Source organism: Pelecanus crispus, chromosome 1, assembly GCF_030463565.1.
Source record: "Pelecanus crispus isolate bPelCri1 chromosome 1, bPelCri1.pri, whole genome shotgun sequence".
Taxonomy (NCBI): domain Eukaryota; kingdom Metazoa; phylum Chordata; class Aves; order Pelecaniformes; family Pelecanidae; genus Pelecanus; species Pelecanus crispus.
The window spans coordinates 94326093-94344483 of NC_134643.1; the positions used below are offsets into that span (position 1 = coordinate 94326093).

At 50.2% G+C, this 18391-nt stretch overlaps 1 protein-coding gene across 1 annotated transcript in view; it reads left to right on the forward strand.

The window, feature by feature from the left end:
• Window positions 1–268: 268 nt before the first annotated feature.
• FSTL1 (follistatin like 1) overlaps window positions 269–18391 on the forward strand; it is a 55809-nt gene continuing 37686 nt past the window's right edge. The window contains exons 1-3 of the mRNA XM_075710601.1: window positions 269–356; window positions 1263–1390; window positions 2327–2386. Coding sequence (XP_075566716.1) covers window positions 269–356; window positions 1263–1390; window positions 2327–2386 — 276 coding nt within the window. The remainder of the gene's footprint in view (window positions 357–1262; window positions 1391–2326; window positions 2387–18391) is intronic.

Sequence of the window (18391 nt, forward strand, 5' to 3'; positions counted from 1 at the left end):
CTGAATGCCAATGCAGAATGGAGGATTAATCCTTTACCTTGTGTTTCATATTCAGTCCTTTGATTCCACAGGAAAAAACCCCATGCTCATGGCGACCTATATAATCCAGCACAGTGGGTAATCGCACTTACATGAGGTGACTGCCCATGGTATCAGGGAGGGAGCGCGGGAGCTGGGAGACCCCTGCCAGTGCTCTGTTCCCAAGAGTGGTGTGAGTCACTTTTACCCTCTGGAAATAGTGTCCTCGTGTAGCACCGCTTGCGCAGAGATGGGCATCAAGAGGCCAGAAATTGATGAATCTTTTAAAATGTATTTATCATTTGCCAGTCGTTGCACTTGCATCAGGGTGACTCAGGGTGAGGCTCATCCTATGATGCTTCTGCAAACTAGAGGCCAGCTGAGTTCAGCCATAAATCTCCCTGCGCTGTGTCATGAGGCAAAGCAATCAATGACTACAAAACAAAGAGGTACTTTGTGAAAGGTGAGTTTAAAAAAAAAAAGACAATGAAAACCACATTGCTTAGCATCAGCAGTGAAATAATTAGACATCTCTTCAGGATAGATTTATAGGCTAGTACCGCTCACAGACAGAAGCAGAACTTGCTGGGGAGGATGCTTTATAAATGCAAAATTAGTAACGGTAGTCCTAAAACCAGAACAGAGTGAGGGAGCAGAGCCTGAGGAAGCACAGCTAAGGGGCACAGCTGCCGTGAACAGTCCAGATGTGGACTGATCCAGGAGAACTCTTTTCCAGAGTTTGCTCCTTCCAGCAGGATGCTAGAATACGGAAAGGGTAGTCAAGCATTGGAACAGGCTGCCCAGAGAGGTGGTGGAGACGCCGTCCCTGGAAGCGTTCAAAAAACGAGTAGATGTGGCACTTCGGGACATGGTTTAGTCTAGTCTACCCTTGACTGGTTTAGTGTGGACTTGGTAGTGTAGGTTAATGGTTGGACTGGATGATCTTAAAGGTCTTTTCCAACCTAAACAATTCTATGATTCTGTAATAATCTTTGGCCTTGGTGAACGATGAGGGGACACACACCAGCATCTCTCCCATGGCGCCCGCTTGTGTTTAGGGCACAGAATAAAGCAGGGCAAGAAGATAGATGGCTTATGGGGATGCTTGGTTACAGAGGAAGATGGGATTTCAAAGCCAGTGGTGTCATTTTTGGTTACAACCAACCTCAAAACTCAAGGAAAAGCCCTTGACAACTGGTGTCATGGTGTTGTTTGCTGTAACACAGATTTCTGTATGTGCCCAGGACAAACAGTGTCTTTGCACTGTCAGATCCTGCTTTCTAGGTACCAGAGGCTTCTGAAATTCAGAGATGAAGAGATTGAACAAGAGGATCACAGCTATTTATACGCAAATGAGCACCAGGCATTTCAGGTGGGATTTTGGCCCCCTGTGCCTGGCACAACACCCCGGATGCCTGTTCCGTTCAGCCAACGCTATTTGGGTCCTAACGCATATGGGCTTAAACCCTTACTTTTCAGCCTCGCCGCACGCCGACACGAACGGCACCCGTAGCCGTGGCCGGGATTTCAGCATGGCCTCAGGGCCGGAGCACGGGTGGCAGTGGGTTTCTACAGCGCCTCGCCTGCGGAGAAGCCACCTCGTGCCTCACTCTCCCCTTTTTGGGAAGGGAAGGGGTGCTCTCGGCCGGGCTGGCGGGCAGCTGCGCCCTGGCATGGTGGCTCCCCGCTTTTCCTGGCCCCCCACCAGTGCAGGGCTGGGGGGGCCTCCCCGGACCCATCTTCTGCCCGGCCCAGGGTGTGAGGCCCGGTGGTGCGGGGCGGCAACCCCCTCCCCGGGCACTCGCTGGGCCGGGGGGGCCGAGCCAGTCCCCTGGACGCTCCTCAGCCTTCAGCAAAAGCCGCCGTGGTCCCCCGTGGGGCGCCGAGCGCTCCGGGAGGGGAAGGGCCGGGGGCACCGCCGAGGGGCGGCGGGGTCCGGGGAAGCGGGGGGGGGGGGGGGGGGGGGGGGGGGCGCCGCCCCCTCACGGCGGGCCGGGGAGGAGCCGGCCCCGGGGCGGGGGTAGGCGGCGGGGGTCGGGCCGGGGGTGGAGCCGCGGGCTGGCGGGTCGGGGTGAGGGGGAGCCCTCCCCTTCCCTTCCCGAGCGAGCCGGAGCCGGGAGAGGCGCCTCCGCAACTCCTCCTGCCCCGCCGGTGCCGCCAGCTGCCCGCAGCATGGTGAGCGGGGCCGCCAGGCCGGGAAGTTTGGCGGCGGCGGCCCCGGCCCCGCTCGCCCCGACCCGGCCCGGCCCGGCCCGTACTCACCGCCCCCCCCCCCCCCCCCCCCCCCCCCCCGCTCCCTCTCTTGCAGATCTGGAAAACTCTCCCGCTGCTCTGCGCCCTGCTGGCCGTCGCCCGCCTGCGAGCCGAGGTAGGCGCCGGGCCCGGGCGGGGGGCCGGGGCGGGCCGGGGGTGGGGTGGGGTGGGGTGGGGGGGAAGCGGAGCGGGGGTCCCTTTCTGGCGTTTTCCACAGCGTCCCCCTCCCCGGCGCCGCCGGGCTGCGGGCGGCACCCGGACCGGGGAGGGGGAACCGCCGGGACGGGGGAAAGTAGGAGCCGGGGCGGGAGGGAAGTTGAGGGGCCGCCGGAGCCCTCGGTGGGGGCGAGGGGGCCGCGTCCCCGCCCGGCCCGGGCCGGGCCCCCCCTCCAGCCTGCCGGCGGGCCGGGCTCCTCTCGGCAGCCCCCCTCCTCTCCCGCTCTTTCTTTCACTCTTTTTTTTTTTTTTTTTTTTTTCCCCCTCCCCTTCTTTTACTGCAATGACATTGAAAACCATTGAAAGCCCCCAACTCGCAACACCCCCCCCCACCACCACCCCCAGCTCTGTTGACAGAAAAGAAACGGTGCCTGAATTCCCGGTTGTGGCGGCCTCCGTAAAAGTGAGGTCAGGAACAAAATATTTTATAATTACGGCAGGGGAAATGTGGAAGTGATTTGAGGAAAATGAACTCAAGCTGGGCTGGGGAGGGAGGCCGAGCCTGCTTTCGGAGGGAAGCGGTCCCCGCCCGGGGGGGCGGCTCGTCCTCCCTGCCTGCGTTTTTTTCTCCCTACATATTTCTCCCAGATGGTGAGCCCCACCCTAGAGCATCGCAGTTTGGCTCCGCGCAAAAAAATGCATAAACACGTCTGACTTCTTGCAAACGGTTCCCTCTTTTTCTGCCTCCCACCCGTGGACCACGCTTCCCAGGTTATGGCAAAGAGGGGGGGTTTAGGGTGAAGCCCGTCGCTGTTGCTCTGTCCCCGTAAGCAAAGCTCTTCGGCGAACTCCCCGCGACTGCCAGCCGCTCGCTGAACAGACAATGCAAACGCTGGGGCACGTGAGGAGCGGAGGTGAGACAGGGCGGTTGCGAGCCGACACTTCAAGCTATGGCTCTAGTCGCGGCTATCGTGAAAACCAAGGGGAGCGGGACCCAGCTGTAGTATGGGCTAGCATCTCACATCTGCCTCTACATGATAATGTTGTAATACACTTTCTTCCCAAGGCGTGACATACTTATGTAGTCAGCGTTTCCACGCATTGTCTCCAACACTGTCCCGAAAAAGCCAGATTGGTTTTATTCATTTTCCTAGGTACCCTAAATAAACCTTAGCCAGTTCTGGTCAATGTACGGTGAAACCTCTGTAGGAAGGAAGTGCACAGCAGCGCATCCATAAGATGAATGATAATAACAGCTAAATAGTGATGGCAGTGGTCAGAGTAAAGCCTCTTGGAGTCAGTAACCAGGAGAAACATAGCCAAGATGTGTTTGGCCCTTGATTTCTGATTTCACTGGTGCCACTAACATTATGTTGATGCGGTCAAAGTGCTAAATCCTGGGTTTTGCCTAATGTAGTCTTAATTTGGAATACCTGGATAGCTTCCCAAGTGTAAGTACTATCATGTCTCTGTGCCTCATCTGCAAACTGCAAGTAAGGAAAACGTACAGCCATCATGTTCAAAACTTGGTTTTAAAGGCCAGTTCATGCTTGAGTGGATAAATGAATGATTTGACTGTTTTCAGGGGTAGTGGTCCAGGTGTCAAACCAGTGAATGTTTTGGTTCAATTCCAGTCTAAGTTCAGCAAAACTTGAGAGTGATGAGTGAGGTTTGGGTCCGGTTTCAGGGAAAATTGACACATGAGACAACTTTTGTTTTGGGGTTCAGTTTCATTCCTTGTTGCTGGTAGCTGCTGAGTGGTGAACATCAGTTCACTCACAGGTAGTATCCCACCCTCTGGGATATCTAGACCTCATTTTCTAGGTAGTGGGCTGTGCTTGCAGGTGAGCTGCTTGCATTTCAGAGATGGCTTTGATGGTTGCCCCCTTCTAAATGTTTCTTGTTACTGTTCTCCTGCATCACTGGCGTTTAGTAAGATTAGTATGGCGTTTTCCTGTGTGGTTTTCCCTCTTCCAGATGTTGGAAGTGATAACCTCTCTATTTCTCCTGTTTCTGCTGCAGTTTGCACTTCGTGCCTTTCAGTATGTTTGGAATATTAACACCGAGCCTTAAGCTTCCAGTCCTTTTGTCGGCAAAACTATATATGAACTGTACTGGGGTTTCTGTACAATGCTCATTTCTACAGCATTGTTAGGTGCATAATTAGAGTCTTTAAAGAAAGAAAGAAATTGCTTCAGTAAATGTTCCTGGCATGATTTTGTGCAGACTGGAAAATCTGAGACGTGCCAAAACCTGGGAGCTTTTCTTGGCCCGGTTCAGTAATAGTCACAAGAGCAATAGACGGTGAACTGTACTTCTCGGATGGAAGCCAGCCACCAGCTTCAGACAGTCCTTTTTATCTCTTTCTTCCTGGGTCAGTGTCTCAATGAGGCGGCCATTCGCTAGTGTTAACAGGGATGCTAGGGAGGTGAAGTGTTCTCAGCTGGGGCTTTCTGAAGCAGATGGAGTGATTTTGGGGAAGCATCCATTGTGATAGAGGAGAAGGGAGAGGCTCGAAATGTCTGATGAATGTATTAAAAGTTAATCAGTTGTTCATATCCTGCTGGACTAAGTTACCTAGTTAACACTGGAGAGGAGTCCAGTCGCTGTTTGACTGTGTCCATGAGGTCTGAAGGGTGGTGTGCAGGAGCACTTCCACTGGCAGTACCACCCTAATTATACCAGCATACTTATTTCAAAATAAGAGTGAGGGTTTTTCTTTTTTCGTTTTGGCTTAGACCTGATTCAGAATCATCGAGAAAGTTATTTTCACTGTGAATTTTAGATGTTAGCAAAGAGGCTTATGCCAGCATGAGTATATTGGTGCAGGCTGTGGACAGAAGCCCTTTCCTGAATCCAGCCTTGCCAAGAGGAGAGGTCACTGCCCTGGCCTGCCCTCTGCTCCTTGCGATTTTTCTGCCTGTTCAGACCATTCCCCACAGATTGGTCCCAGACTTGTAGCTGTTCTCCTGAACTATCCTTAACCCGTTTCTAGCCAAACGAGCCAGCCTTTGGAAAGAGTTATGTAAACAGTTTAATCTGACTTGTCTCATATTGGCTGAAAAGGGCTAGAGGAGGAGGAGGGCTAGATGCTCTCCCCTTGCAAGGAGATCCAGTGACAAATCTGAGGGGGCAATAACCCCCAAGCAACACAGCGATGACAAGCATCGGGAGGCAGATTTATAACCTTTTCTAATAGCGCAGTGTCTGCAGTGTCTACATCTGTTGGAACCCTGGGATTAATTTTTTTTCACCCCACCTCCTTTTCCCTCAGTGTAACTTTTCCATGTGAAAAGCCGAAAAGGGGTGTTATGGGGAAGACAAAAGATAAAGGTTTCGGCTAAGTTCCGTTTGCCTGACTCACCTGAGCGCTTCCTCTCGATCCAACTTGACTGCTTTTGCATGTAGGGAGGGCAACACTCAACCCCTTCCAAGTCCTGTGCCCCTTTTGCCAGCAGAGTGCTTGTGTGCCCTGGGGGAGATGGAGCTGGGAGTTCAGCTGCTCTTTGTCAAGCCTGGTGTACTTCCTCCCACTGGGCTGTTCACAGAGTCTGGCCAGCATTGTCAGCTTGCTTTGGTTAAGCTTTTCCCACGTTTTTGCAGTGGTGAAGACTAAAAACTGCTGTCTTAATAAATTAAAGTGAATAAATTAAAGTTGAGATCCTCATGTAATTGCATAGCTGTATTTGGCCCTGAAGCCATTGTTTTAAGAAGGGTCCGTTTGCCTTTGAAATTAGTGATAGAGACTTTGTGGGCAGTTCAGTCCTCCTCTTGCTGATATTTTGTCCATGGCAGTGGAAAGAAAAGATACCATGGTGCCAATCGTGTGGGTAGCTTGGGCTGGTTTTAATATGCGCTGGCTTTGTGCAATAAAACCCATCAGTCACATGTAACTGGCTAATGTAATAAAACTAGCTTCCCAGGTCTAGTCTAGCAGGCACATCTTCAGTCTTCAGTGGAAGGAAAAATTGCATCCATTTTTTCTCCTCAAGCTGGTTTTGGACCGATAGGCATCTTCCTCCTTGAAATTCTGCCCTTGAGTGCCAGACCAGGCATTGCTGGAGTTGCGCCTCAAGGCGATAAGCATATTTTAAATGAGGAGGCAGGGAAAACGTGATTCTATTCTGGGCGCACAGCAAAGGCTCATCTGTGCAAAGCCTGGTTTTTAAGGCGCCTGCTGTGCCATTGGGCAGCTGCTGTGCTGCGGCTGGTCCCAGGGATCAGAGTCTGGGAGACGAACCAGGTGGTTCTGTCTGAGGCACCTCATGCCACGCTGAAGTCACCGGCCAAATGCCCCGTCTACAAGTGTTTAAACAACCTCGCCGGCTGTTTTGAAGGGACCATAACCTTCAAGCAGCAGTGTGTGTGGTGCAAGCTCTGAAGCAGAAGAGATGTCGCGTAGCACGTAGGTGCACATGGCACCCTGATGCTCTTCTCAGATTGGAGCTGCTGTCAGATCCGAGCTGCTTTGTGCAAATGTGCTGGAGCTGAGTGAATGACTTTATCTGCCACAGTGCAAATTCCTTGCCGGTAATTAACAGGGGGGCTGCTGCTGGGGGCTGCCTGGGGGGCATCTCTGCTCCCAGCACAGGAGGAAAGGACTGGCCGACAGTCTCCTGTTGCATTTTCCAGCTGCTGTTATTGGTACAGCTGCTTACCCATCAGGAGGCACCGGGGCACCTTTGATCTTTCTTGTGTGGTGTTACATGAGCTGGGGAATGTTTCTCTTTGTACAGAAGAGAGTTTGTCACAAATCTCAGCCAGATGTGTCTTTCTGGGCTTGTGAGACTCCTATTAACCAGGCTGTGTTTTTGCCACATATCCTGTGAGCTAGATGAGATTGGGTCCCAGAAATGCCTTATTTAGCTGGGTTGCATCTGTCCTCGCGGGGGGGTCAGCTTCTGCTGTCCTACGATGTCAAAGCTAATCTGTGAATAACCAGCATTTCTTCGGAGAGATTTATCCCTCACAACGTTGTCTCTGAGCTCAGCAAAAGAAAAGAGCAGACTGCTGTTACACTGTGAAGCGTACCTCCTTCCAGACCTGCGTCTGGGTGGCAGACATGGGGATATATACCTCTCAACTTTCCCAGAGGTTGTAGATTTTGCCGTAGCTAGTGTACTAAGTTAGATGTGAGCTGGTTAGAGCAGGGGCTTATTTCTTCTTGTGCTGTGGGGCTCTGATTGCCGTTCCTAGGCCTTGCAGCAGTAAATAAACAAATGGCAGATAAACAGGCCTGGAGGCTTCAGTGCTGTATTAAAGCACAGATAAGTGTAGCACAAGCAGCGACTGCATGGCATTTTCATACTACTTGCTCTCAAATGTGCTCCAGTTCTGATCTGGGCTGAAGACACCAGCCAGCAGTAATGAGTGACTATGTCCCTTCTCCGCTGTGCAAACCAGCTACCCAGAAGTGAAGTTCATAGACGTTCCTATGAAATCTTAGTACCTGCTCTATGCCTTAGCTCTCTCATTTATTACACTGTAGCTCTCAGTTTTGACATTGGGCCTGTGGTTGCTTGGGGCAGTGGATTAGATGTAGGCTGTCTGTGAGAGATGATGAAGAAAAGCAAGCTCATGCTGCAGTCTGCATATGTGGAATTTCTTGAGACACCCGCACCTTGTTTGGAGTGCGTCAAGGGGTCCATAACCTGGAAGCAATTTGGAGGCTTCTCTTGGACCAACACATTTGGAAAGAACAAGGGGTTTAGGGTGGATGATCGAGGAGGGATTTGGTATCTCATTAGCTCAGCTGTAGGTGGATCCCACATTTCCACTGTTTGACAGCTAAGTAAATATTTTGGCAGAAGAAACTAAACACTGCTTGAAGACTGGAATCTCTTTTTTTGTCTCACTGGGGAGAGAGTGCCAGTTCTCCTGTGCTTCTGAGGAAAATACCCAATGCACCAGGAAAAGCAGGAGGTTGAGAGGAAAGACTTGTTAGAACCCATCTCATTCATCTCTCTATGGGCATTGCAGGATGGCTCTCTGTACAGTGTTTCTCTTGGCTGTACCCTGTCAACTGCTGTCCCAGAGATGGACCTCTAACCACTTTCTCTAAATACTGTAACACTATGTAATGGACCCCATAGTAACCAGCTTTTCTTCTTGTTCCTTCATCTTTCCCTCATTTCATTTTGCAGCTCTGTTACACAGCATGAAAGCCGTAAGCATATCAATTTAGTGGATTTTTTTCAATTTATCATATCTCTGTAGAGGGCCTTGCAATGCAAAGAGCAACAAACCAGCTTGAGGGAACAATAGAGAGAAACAGACAAAAACACCAAGTCAGAGCAGCTGGGTTTCAGTGGCAGGGGAGAGGATTTGCACACCTTGTGCTCCCAACCAGGATAGCACTGGGCTTGGAAGAGCAGAAGGACCGGTTGGACAGCTATTTGTCACCCACTGCTGGTTGTCCCTAGCCAGTACATTTTCCTCCTGATCCCATCCCTGCTACTAGCTCAGTCCTGATACAGGATCTCTCTGAAGAGGCTTTGGGAACATGGATGCTGGTGGAGCTTTCCAAGCTCAATCAGCTTTTCCCCACAACAGGTTTTCAAGAAATAGTGATAGCTTCAAAGATTATCTATAGCCAGAAACAACTTTGTTTCTTTATCTGTGAGGAGACCTAGGGAGGTAGTGGAAGGAGTTGCTGTGGAGGTAGCTGTGGCAGGAGTAAGACTCAAGCCTGAAACAGTCTTTTCAAGCCTTCCCAGTCAGGGGAGGGGAGAAGAGGGCATTAAAATCTTGGATAAGAGGGAAGCAAGAGTGGGGTCATAGGGGTGGGCTGGCAAAGGTACCTGCCTCTGATGGAGAGACGTACTGGTGAACCTTGTCCTACCGCAGGAGCCCATGGGCTGCGTGTGCCTTCTGCCATCAGAAATGCTGCCCTTGGCCGCTCTTTCCTTGTGACCCTGCTGCCAGGGCGAGGCATTTTGGGGCTTCAGCGTCAGTGGGGCAGAATAAGGACTTTCTGTCCATCCGCTGGGACAGATGGAAGAGGGAGTGTTTGACAGGCGCTGGCGAGGTGCCAGGTTGGCCTCCAGCTCCGTGCTGTCCAGGGATGGTTTTGATGGTGGAGTTTTCCCGATGATAAATCGATCTGGAGGATGGTGCCGGGGGGGCCTCTCCTCCATGCTAGAGCGGCCCCTGCCATTTAAGTGCTGGTAATTGTAGCCCGAAGCCAAGAGCTTTCCTTCTGCATGACGTAACTCTTTGCATATGTACTCCTTGCTGCTCTGGGACTTTCTTCCCCTCCTGCGTTTTGGCCGCTTTTTCATGTTTACATTTGAGGAAGCTTAAGTATGAGGGATTGGAATTGTTGTCTCGTTTCCTATATGTAGGAGGAAGAGATTTCCTCAGGGAATTTTTGCTGTGTCTGGATCATTTCATTGTCTGGGTGAGTAAAATTCCTCAGGGATAACCGAAGAGGTTGTGACCCAGCTCCGGTCTGCAGCTCACACATTCAAACCCAGGGCTCTGGAAGATTAAGGTGGCAGGGGACCAAGCATTCACGTTGAAGGCATTGCCTTCAACTTGGCAGAAAAGCTGTGGTATTCCCGTCTGAGGACAGCGTGTTTGCTCCACGTAATGCAAGCTCTGGGGTATTCCAGCCCCTAGATGATGAATGCCGCGCGAGTAGTATGCGCCTAATCTCATTCAGGCAGCGCTCCCCTTCTCCGGTTGCCCCGTGGGCAGATGGCAGAGAAGTCAGGTTGCAATAGAGGCTCCATTTCTCATGGAGCTCCATTTCTTGCGTCCACAGGACTGAGTTCCAGACCTGTTGGTAGAGGATGGTGTTTAAGGGTAAAGAGGGAGTACTTTTAAAAATCTTTTTCTTTAACTGACTGATTTATACCCAGTGTGCAGATAAAGAGCAAGTGTTGGCATCTGGGCTTGTTCATGTGCTGAGCTTTGCTCAGCAAGCAGCGCATTGCCTTTCCCATGCCCAGGGCTGGGCAGGTGGCCTGTGCTGTCCCTGGCAAGGAGCATTCCCATGTTTGACCTGCTGCAGGGTCGGGCTGCGGTGTGGCCAGTGGCACACGTCGGTGGCTGCTCGCAGTGCCTCCTTGGTCACATCAGCTGCCGAGCTGTGGCTGGGGCAGTGTGACCAGCCCTGCCTAGCTGAAAGGAGCACTTTCAGGAGGGTGAGAGGCATGTCCTCAGGCCTTTGTTCACCTGAGAAGTGTATGCAGGAAGACGTGCTCAGGCTTGCAGGATGATTCCCCACAGCCCATGTGTTTCACCAAGCTTTTCAGAGGGGCTAGTGACAAATGTGATAATGCTTTTTGAGACCATTCAAAGCATCCCCCTTTAGAAAAAGATACTGTTTCTTCTACAAGGTATTGCTGCGTGCCATGGGATTAGTAGCTCCTTGTACAAACCGTGGTCATTAATGTCTTGTCAAATCCAGTTTTACACATCCCCAGTAAGTGATGCCCCCTTCCTGTTCCATGAAAAATGATACCATGCTCTGGAGTATCTCAAAGTCAGTAAGTTTATCTTCATGGACCTCTTCTATGAACAAGTAGACCATTAATCTTTTAATTCTGTCCCAACAGTCCTAATTATGCCCCCATGTTCAACAGTAATCGGTGTCTCCCTTGTGCAGTTATGTCCACCTTGTACACGTAGCCAGTTTACGGGGCCCCTCAGCAACATGCTTAACCCACTTCTAATCTCCTTGTAGTTTCCTTTCTCCTGCCAAAGCAGAACATTTTTCCCCTGGCTGCCTAAAGAAACAGAGGTTTATGTGATCTTATTCTCTGTTCGTTGGTACCTTTGAACCTCTTTTAAACCCAACAGCCAGTTTCAGCCATGTTTAGCAAAGTATATTAATTTCCTACAAGATCATAGAATCATAGAATCGTTTAGGTTGGAAAAGACCTTTAAGATCATCCAGTCCAACCATTAACCTAACACTACCAAGTCCACCACTACACCAATTAAGGGGAGAGTAATAATTAATTTCATGTTTCCTGGCTTGGTGGCTGGATTTTTTTTTAATGAACATAAAAACTAGGAATCATGAAGGTTGGAAAGGACCTCTAAGACTGTCAGTCCAACCATCAACCCAACACCACCATGCCTACTAAACTATGTCCTAAAGTGCCACATCTGCCCATTTTTTGAACACAAGATACTATGTTCCTCTAAGTTTTGTAAAAACAGACACTGTGGTACAGTAGTTACTGCCCTACCTGAGTGCTGTGGTTTAACCCCAGCTGGCAACTAAGCACCACACAGCCGCTCGCTCACTCCCCCCCAGTGGGATGAGGGAGAGGATCAGAACAGTAAAAGTGAGAAAACTCATGGGTTGAGATAAAGACAGTTTAGTAGGTAAAGCAAAAGCCGTGCACACAAGTAAAGCAGAACAAGGAATTCGTGTTCAGCCATCTCCAGGGAAGCAGGGCTCCATCACACATAATGGTTACTTGGGAAGACGAACGCCATCATTCAGAGCATTCCCCCCGCTTCCTTCTTCTTTCCCCAGCTTTATATGCTGAGCATGACCTCATATGGTATGGAATATCCCCTTGGTCAGTTGGGGTCAGCTGTCCCAGCTGTGTTCCCTCCCAACTTCTTGTGCACCCCCAGCCTGCTTGCTGGTGGGGTGGGGTGAGAGGCAGAAAAGGCCTTGACCCTGTGTAAGCACTGCTCAGCAGTAAGGAAAACACCCCTGTGTTATCAACATTATTCTTGTCCTAAATCCAAAACACGGTATTATACCAACCACTAGGAAGAAAATTAACTCTATGCCAGCTGAAACTGGGACACTGAGGGAAAAGCTCCAGCATGAGATCAGCTTTTACTACAGACCAGAGAAATGTTTTATAATTACATCCCTCTGATCATAGTTCATACCTTTGCAGCCACCAAATGCAGTCAACCTCGAGAGAGGAATCTGTGGGAAGCAGCTTGTAGAACAGCTTGTTGTTGCTCAGCTTCGAGCTTTATGGTTGCGCCTTCCCTCCTTGGCACTCGGAGCTGTCTGCAGTCCCCCAGGAGGGTGTCATGGAGGAAACTGAGCCAAAGTGTGCTTAATCATAGGGCACAAAATGTGGTTTGTTACCCCTCGTGCGCATGCACAGGCATGCGCACAGAGTCACCTTACTCAGCCCTGTTATGGAGTAACTTGCTGGTAACTCCTGCAACCCAGACCTGGGATGGGGATGCGGAAGGCAGGTGCAGCAAAATTTGCAGTCAGTGCAGATTATTTGGGAATTTTGGGTGAGTGTTGAATCTTGCTGTGGTAAATGAATAGCCTGAAACCGCATGGTGTCAGTGCAGTGCCTGGGCCACTCCTAACTTTGTGCACGTGAAAACTGAAAGAGACTGGAGAACAGCTGGGTGTTAATATCTCCTCACAAATCACTGCCAAGTACTTCTGCAGTGCAGCAGCACTCATCCAGACACTGGGGTGAATTAGGCTGTCCTGGCTGCAGATGCAAGGTCAACAGTAAACCAGCATTAAACAGAGACAACTGTTGGGTTTTTGGGTTTCTTTCAGGTTTATATTTATTTGCTGTGGGGTTTTGGCAGGGTGGAGGGACTAAAGGGGACTCTGAGCATATGTGGTTCAAACAACTTTGGAGCCTGTTAGGCATCAAGAAAATGCAAACAGACTCTTCTCTCCAGACCCATTCGTTCTCGCTCTTATCATCATGCCATGATTTGTATGTAGGCTTTGGGGAAGGCACCTAATTCTATAAGCTGTGGTGTTCACATCTGTAAAATAAGGATAATGATGGTGCTGTGCCACTCAGAAGGGTTTATGAAGCTGAATGCATTCCTGTTAAGTTTAAAAGCTCTCATGTAGAAGGTGCAGCAGGCCTTGCAGGTCATTATCCTTACCAACAGTGATAACAATAGTAAGGAAGATGGCGATAAAATGTGGACCAGAATTGCTGTGTGATACAGCAATTTCTTGCCAGGCAGTAAAGATGTGGAAAAAGGGCTTGTATAGGCCACATTTAAGATGTGAGCTGGTGGCCCATAGATGGGAGGGAAGAGGTGGTTGAATGTTTTTATGGAACCAGAGAGAGAGAGGAGGGGCATAAAGTGGGAGAGCTGGGGTGTCTCGCAGTGGGGATTGCATTTCTGGAGGGTGTTTGCTCTCGGAGGGGAGCAACAAGCATCTCTCCGGATGTTTGTATCTCAAGAGGAGACAAACTGGAGATGTGCTGTAAGGGGAGCACTTGACCTTATGGCAGTGTAGATTTCCCTGTGAGCTATATGTTCTAGTTAAGTAGAGAATCTTACACGGGGCATAGTCGCTTGCTTTCCCTGACAGGTCTGCCAAAGGTTGACAAGAGAGAGAAGATCTGTTAGCGATTTCCATTGGTTGTCATGGTAACTAATGGAAATTACTCCTTTTTTTGGTCTGTCTGTTGTACATGAAGATGTTTAGATGTTTGTTAAAACAACGAGGAAACATTCTCTCTTTTTTAATTAAAAAAAAACATTTTAACTGCTGACTTCTGGTCTTAAAAAGTACATTGTTACCAGAATTTTTCTAGGGAGGTTGTACAGAGTTTTTGAGTGCTGTAGAATGTGTACTGGGGATGAGCATCCAGAGTAGGCAGCTGCTGCACAGTTCTATGTGCTGAGCCGCTTCCCACTCCGAGACCTTCTGCGAGGCGCCTGTGTGAACATTTTTTCACCAAGAGGCCTAAAAGTAGGTGCCCAAGATGACAAGTAGCCTGAGTGTACTGTTTCCCATGTGAATGGTAAGCAGAGGATTAGCTGCTCTGAAAAAGTTCAAGCTGGATGAAAGGGGGATGATAATGCCAATTTATCAGCCAGTGAGTTGTCAGGCTTACCGACGTAGTGACAGTAAATAGCTTGGAGAATTTCAGATTAGAGGTGTGGGTGAGACACAACTTATTATTATTACTGTTTCATGTAAACATCAGCATGTCTTGTCGCTAAAAATATGGCTGTCTACCAACTCCGCTGACACTAAAAGGGGCGATTTTCCCCATAGACTAGTAGATGGTGAGGCCAGAAGGAGCTATTTTGCTTTATTTCTGCCTTCTTGCATAATACAGCCCATATATCCAGCTTTTTTTATTAATTCCATTTGCTCTGGACTCTAAAGCGTGTCTTAAAAAACATCTAGTCTTGATTAAGTAATTACCACAAATGGAAAATACCACTGCGTTTGGTATGTTGCTGCAGTGGTTAATTACCCACATGCTGTTACACCTCATTTCTGGCTTGCATTTGTCTAGTTTTGATCTCCGGATGCTGAATCTTGTGTTTAATCCGCTAAACAGAAGAGGCCTTTAGTACCGCGTGTCTATTCCCCACCATTGTAACTGTGGTCTGCGACAAGGACCGCTCGCAGTCTTGTCTTTGGTAAACTAAACAGTCTGAGCTCCTCAAGGTGTCCCATGGTAAGGTATGTCTCCTAATCCTTTGCTCAATACTGGGTCTCCACGCGTTGCATCCCCTTTCCCAGTCTGTTAGCGCTTCCTCGCAACGTGATGACTGGGCATCTCCGTGTGCTGCTACTGGGCATCTGTACAGCCTTGGGCAATATAAGTTGTAAAAAGAAGAAAGACAAAACCAGTATGAGCCCTAATTTAATATTAGGGAGTTACATACATTAACCCACACACCATCAGGAAGCTTAGGTGGCAAAGTTCTCGTAATAGGAGTCTTCCCACAGTACTCAAATGTGCTGCTGTCATCACCAACTAAAGCCTTGGTTTTGAGTTTCCTATAATGCACGCTTAGGTTAAAGCTCAATAGATGTCCCTGCTCACTGTGGGGGGGTTCGGCTAGATGATCTCTAAAGGTCCCTTCCAACCCAAAGCATTCTATGATTTAGGGGCTTCTCGACCCTCAACCTCAGAGGTGAGATTTGACTGGGCTGGGGGCCGCGGGTGCATGCTCAGCGCAGCTCGTGCCCTGTAGTATGCAAAGGGCCGTATCACAGCACGGTGGCCAGCTGGGGCCTGTCCTCTGGCAGGCAGCTTCAGTCGAGCCCTGCTAGAGCTCGTACGCTCCCCAGCCAGTGCCCTGAGCGTGGTGTCTCTTCCGTCATGGGGCCCTCGACATCAGACCAGTTGGCTGACGGGCTCATGGGCCAGTTTGAGTGCACAGGCTCCTGGGGCGGGGAGAGCAGCTAACGCAGTCTGCTAACGCGTTAGGCACAATGGCAAGGAAATGCATGGTCTTCTGTATGCCTACACTTAAAGTGTCTAAACTGAGCAGTGATGATTTGCAGAACTGGGGCCCGAGAGCTGTGAAAGGCTGCGTTGGTGAGCATGTCTCTGGGCACTGTGAAGTCCCATGTGAGCGCCAGCACATACTGCTGTCGCTCTGATTTGTATTCCTTCCCTCACAGCAGAGGCTGGTGCGTGAGCTAGGCTTTGTCGGGAGGGAGAGCTCTATCTGGTGTCAGAGGCTGGGTCTGTTTCTAGGTGTGGCTTGGTTTGTTTTACACACAGGCATCAGTCCTGGGACTGAGGGGGGCAGGAAGAGCACGCAGGCTGCCCCACCTCTAGACAGTTCAAGCCATCATCCATGAGTGTGACCCGCATTGGATACAGTTAGAGAGGTGGAGGCAGAGCCAGCTCTCTTGCTGTTCACTCCACCCTTCTCATACGATCCATTTCTAACCAAGTAACAATACCGGATTTTTTTCCAAGAGCAAATCTTGCTTGCTTGCTGCCCCAGGGGCATGGACTCTCTTCTGAGATGTGTTTGTACAGAGCTTGTCACAGACTGGGCTGGATCTTGACTTGGACCTTGGGAAGCTTCCTTACTAAAAATGCATAATAAAGATTCAGGGTTATTAAAATACTCCCTTTTTGTTTTCTCTTTCCAGTTCCAACTTCATCTTTAAATATGGATGTCTGGGGGTTTTTCCTCCTCTCAGAGAAAGTAGAAAGCTCTCTGCATTTCTTGTTCTCAAGTCCCTTCCAGTTCACACCTCAGCAAGACCGAGTGGGCTAGGCTGAAGGTTTGTGCTTTCATAGCTTTAAGGCATCTTCCTGCAAGGCAGCCTTAATTGGGTAGCAGAGACATTCAAGGAAAGAAAACTCATGCACTTTTTCTCTGGGCATGCTAGTTAGAAGTCCTTTTTTCTTTGGTCACTGACAAGAGGTGAGACGAGGTGGTTCCTTCTCCTGAAGCGATGTTTTCACCCTGTGTTCCGCCACGAGCTCAAAACCCGTTTTTTCAATAAAAGTCTGGCAAGAGGCAACAACGCCCTGTGTTCCTGGGGCTGTGATTTTATTTTTTTTAAACTTGGAGCCAAACTTCCTTGCAAACGATGTCTCAAGGAGCAGTTTTGCAGCGCGTGCAGGCTGCTCTGCCTGTGAGCTGCAATGGAGAAAGGTGAGCGCCTCCACTGCTGCTTTCCCTGCATGCTCCCTCTTCTTCCTCCTCTGCCCCGATGTAGTTGAAAACTGGACTCTGCCCCAAAAAACTCCAGTTGATGGGGAGGAGGGGGTACATAGCTTTTCATTTTTTGTCTTTGCACAGGCATGAGAGAAAACATGGGAAAGCAGAGCACGGGGAGGGGAAAGGAGGTGCCTCCCTCCCTGCCCCATCCCATCCGCTGCTGCTGACCACAGTCCCTGCGAGAGAGGCACCTTTGCTGGCTGCTCTTTTTTTTTTTTTGATGCAAGAGAGCGCTAACACTTTCTCAGAGAAGCTGTGGCTTGTCTCCATCATTCCTCTTGTACAAAACCTGCGGGAGTCACCGTGTGTCACCGGGGTGGAGGAGTGTGGCTAGGTGGGCTTCTCCTCCAGCACCCTCAAGAATAATGGGCTTGGGAAAGTTTTGGCAGCTTTGGCAGCTCTGAGGACATGGCCTGGCCAGCGGGTGCTGGGGTCTGGCGGGGGAGACGAGGAGTGCGGCCGGCGTGGCCTTGGAGCCGTGCCGTAGCTTGTGCTGGATGCGGCCCAGGGATTGCTCGCCCATCCCTGCCGCGCTTCCCCGCGGTCAGCAGAGCAAGAGGCTGCCAGAGCCCTTGGCTGGGGCTGCAGCAGGGCCTGGCGAGGCCTCTCCTTCGCAGCCTCCAGCAGCGTACAGCGGCAGGGGGGCGATTTCCACCTCCCCGAGGGGCCGTCCGCCCGCAGGGTGCTTCCCTTGCTGGGACGGGGGAGTTGTCAAGGGCTCACTTATTCCAGAGAGGGACCCCAAAGAGCACTAGGTGATGTACTTCAGGATACAGGGAACCATGACTTCACTCCCCATACAGAGACCATCCTTCAATGGATGTTTCTGCGTCCATCAGCTTAACTCTGCGAGAGGGAGGCTTTGTGTTCTTGCTCGCACTCATGCAGTGTGTGGGTAGAGTAGTGTTGTGGAGGAGGGGTGGGGATGTGCTTACCTGGCAGGACTTGTAAGGTCCAGTTTTGCTTCCCACAGACTTCCTGTGTGGTACTGGTTAAGCTGCTGAAACCCAGGGTGTTGAAGACAGATAATGTATCTAAGCTTTATAGAGAACCAGGGAGTTTGTCTCTTAAATGGTGATGTTGCTCTGGGACCGAGTACTTCAAGGTGGGTGCTTTGGTAGGATCCCTGGTCCTACATCAGTGCATGAGATCCTTAAAGGAGAGCTTTCCACCTCATGACTGCGTTTAGATGATAGTGTGGTGCAGTTCATGCCTGCTCTCAGGAAGCAGCTATCTGATACAGCAGCTGATGTACAGCAATCTCTCCTTTCAGACCTAGAGCTGTTCATTTAGCCAGCAGGTGTTCAAACAGGAAGTGCCAGGAGGCCCAAATTTGTTCCTTTCAGGCTCTGTCCCATCCAGCAGCATTCTGTGTTCCTAAGAGGTTGTTGAAAGCATTAGGATGTCTTGGGGAGGAGTGCCCGTATTTGCATCATTATTTTTGATAGGATTTAGCTGTTAAAAGCCAGGCACACTGCGTACTGCTGGCTGCTGTCCCAGTATTAGTGTAGTCTGATCTCTCTGCAGTTGCATGGTTTCCAACAGGGAA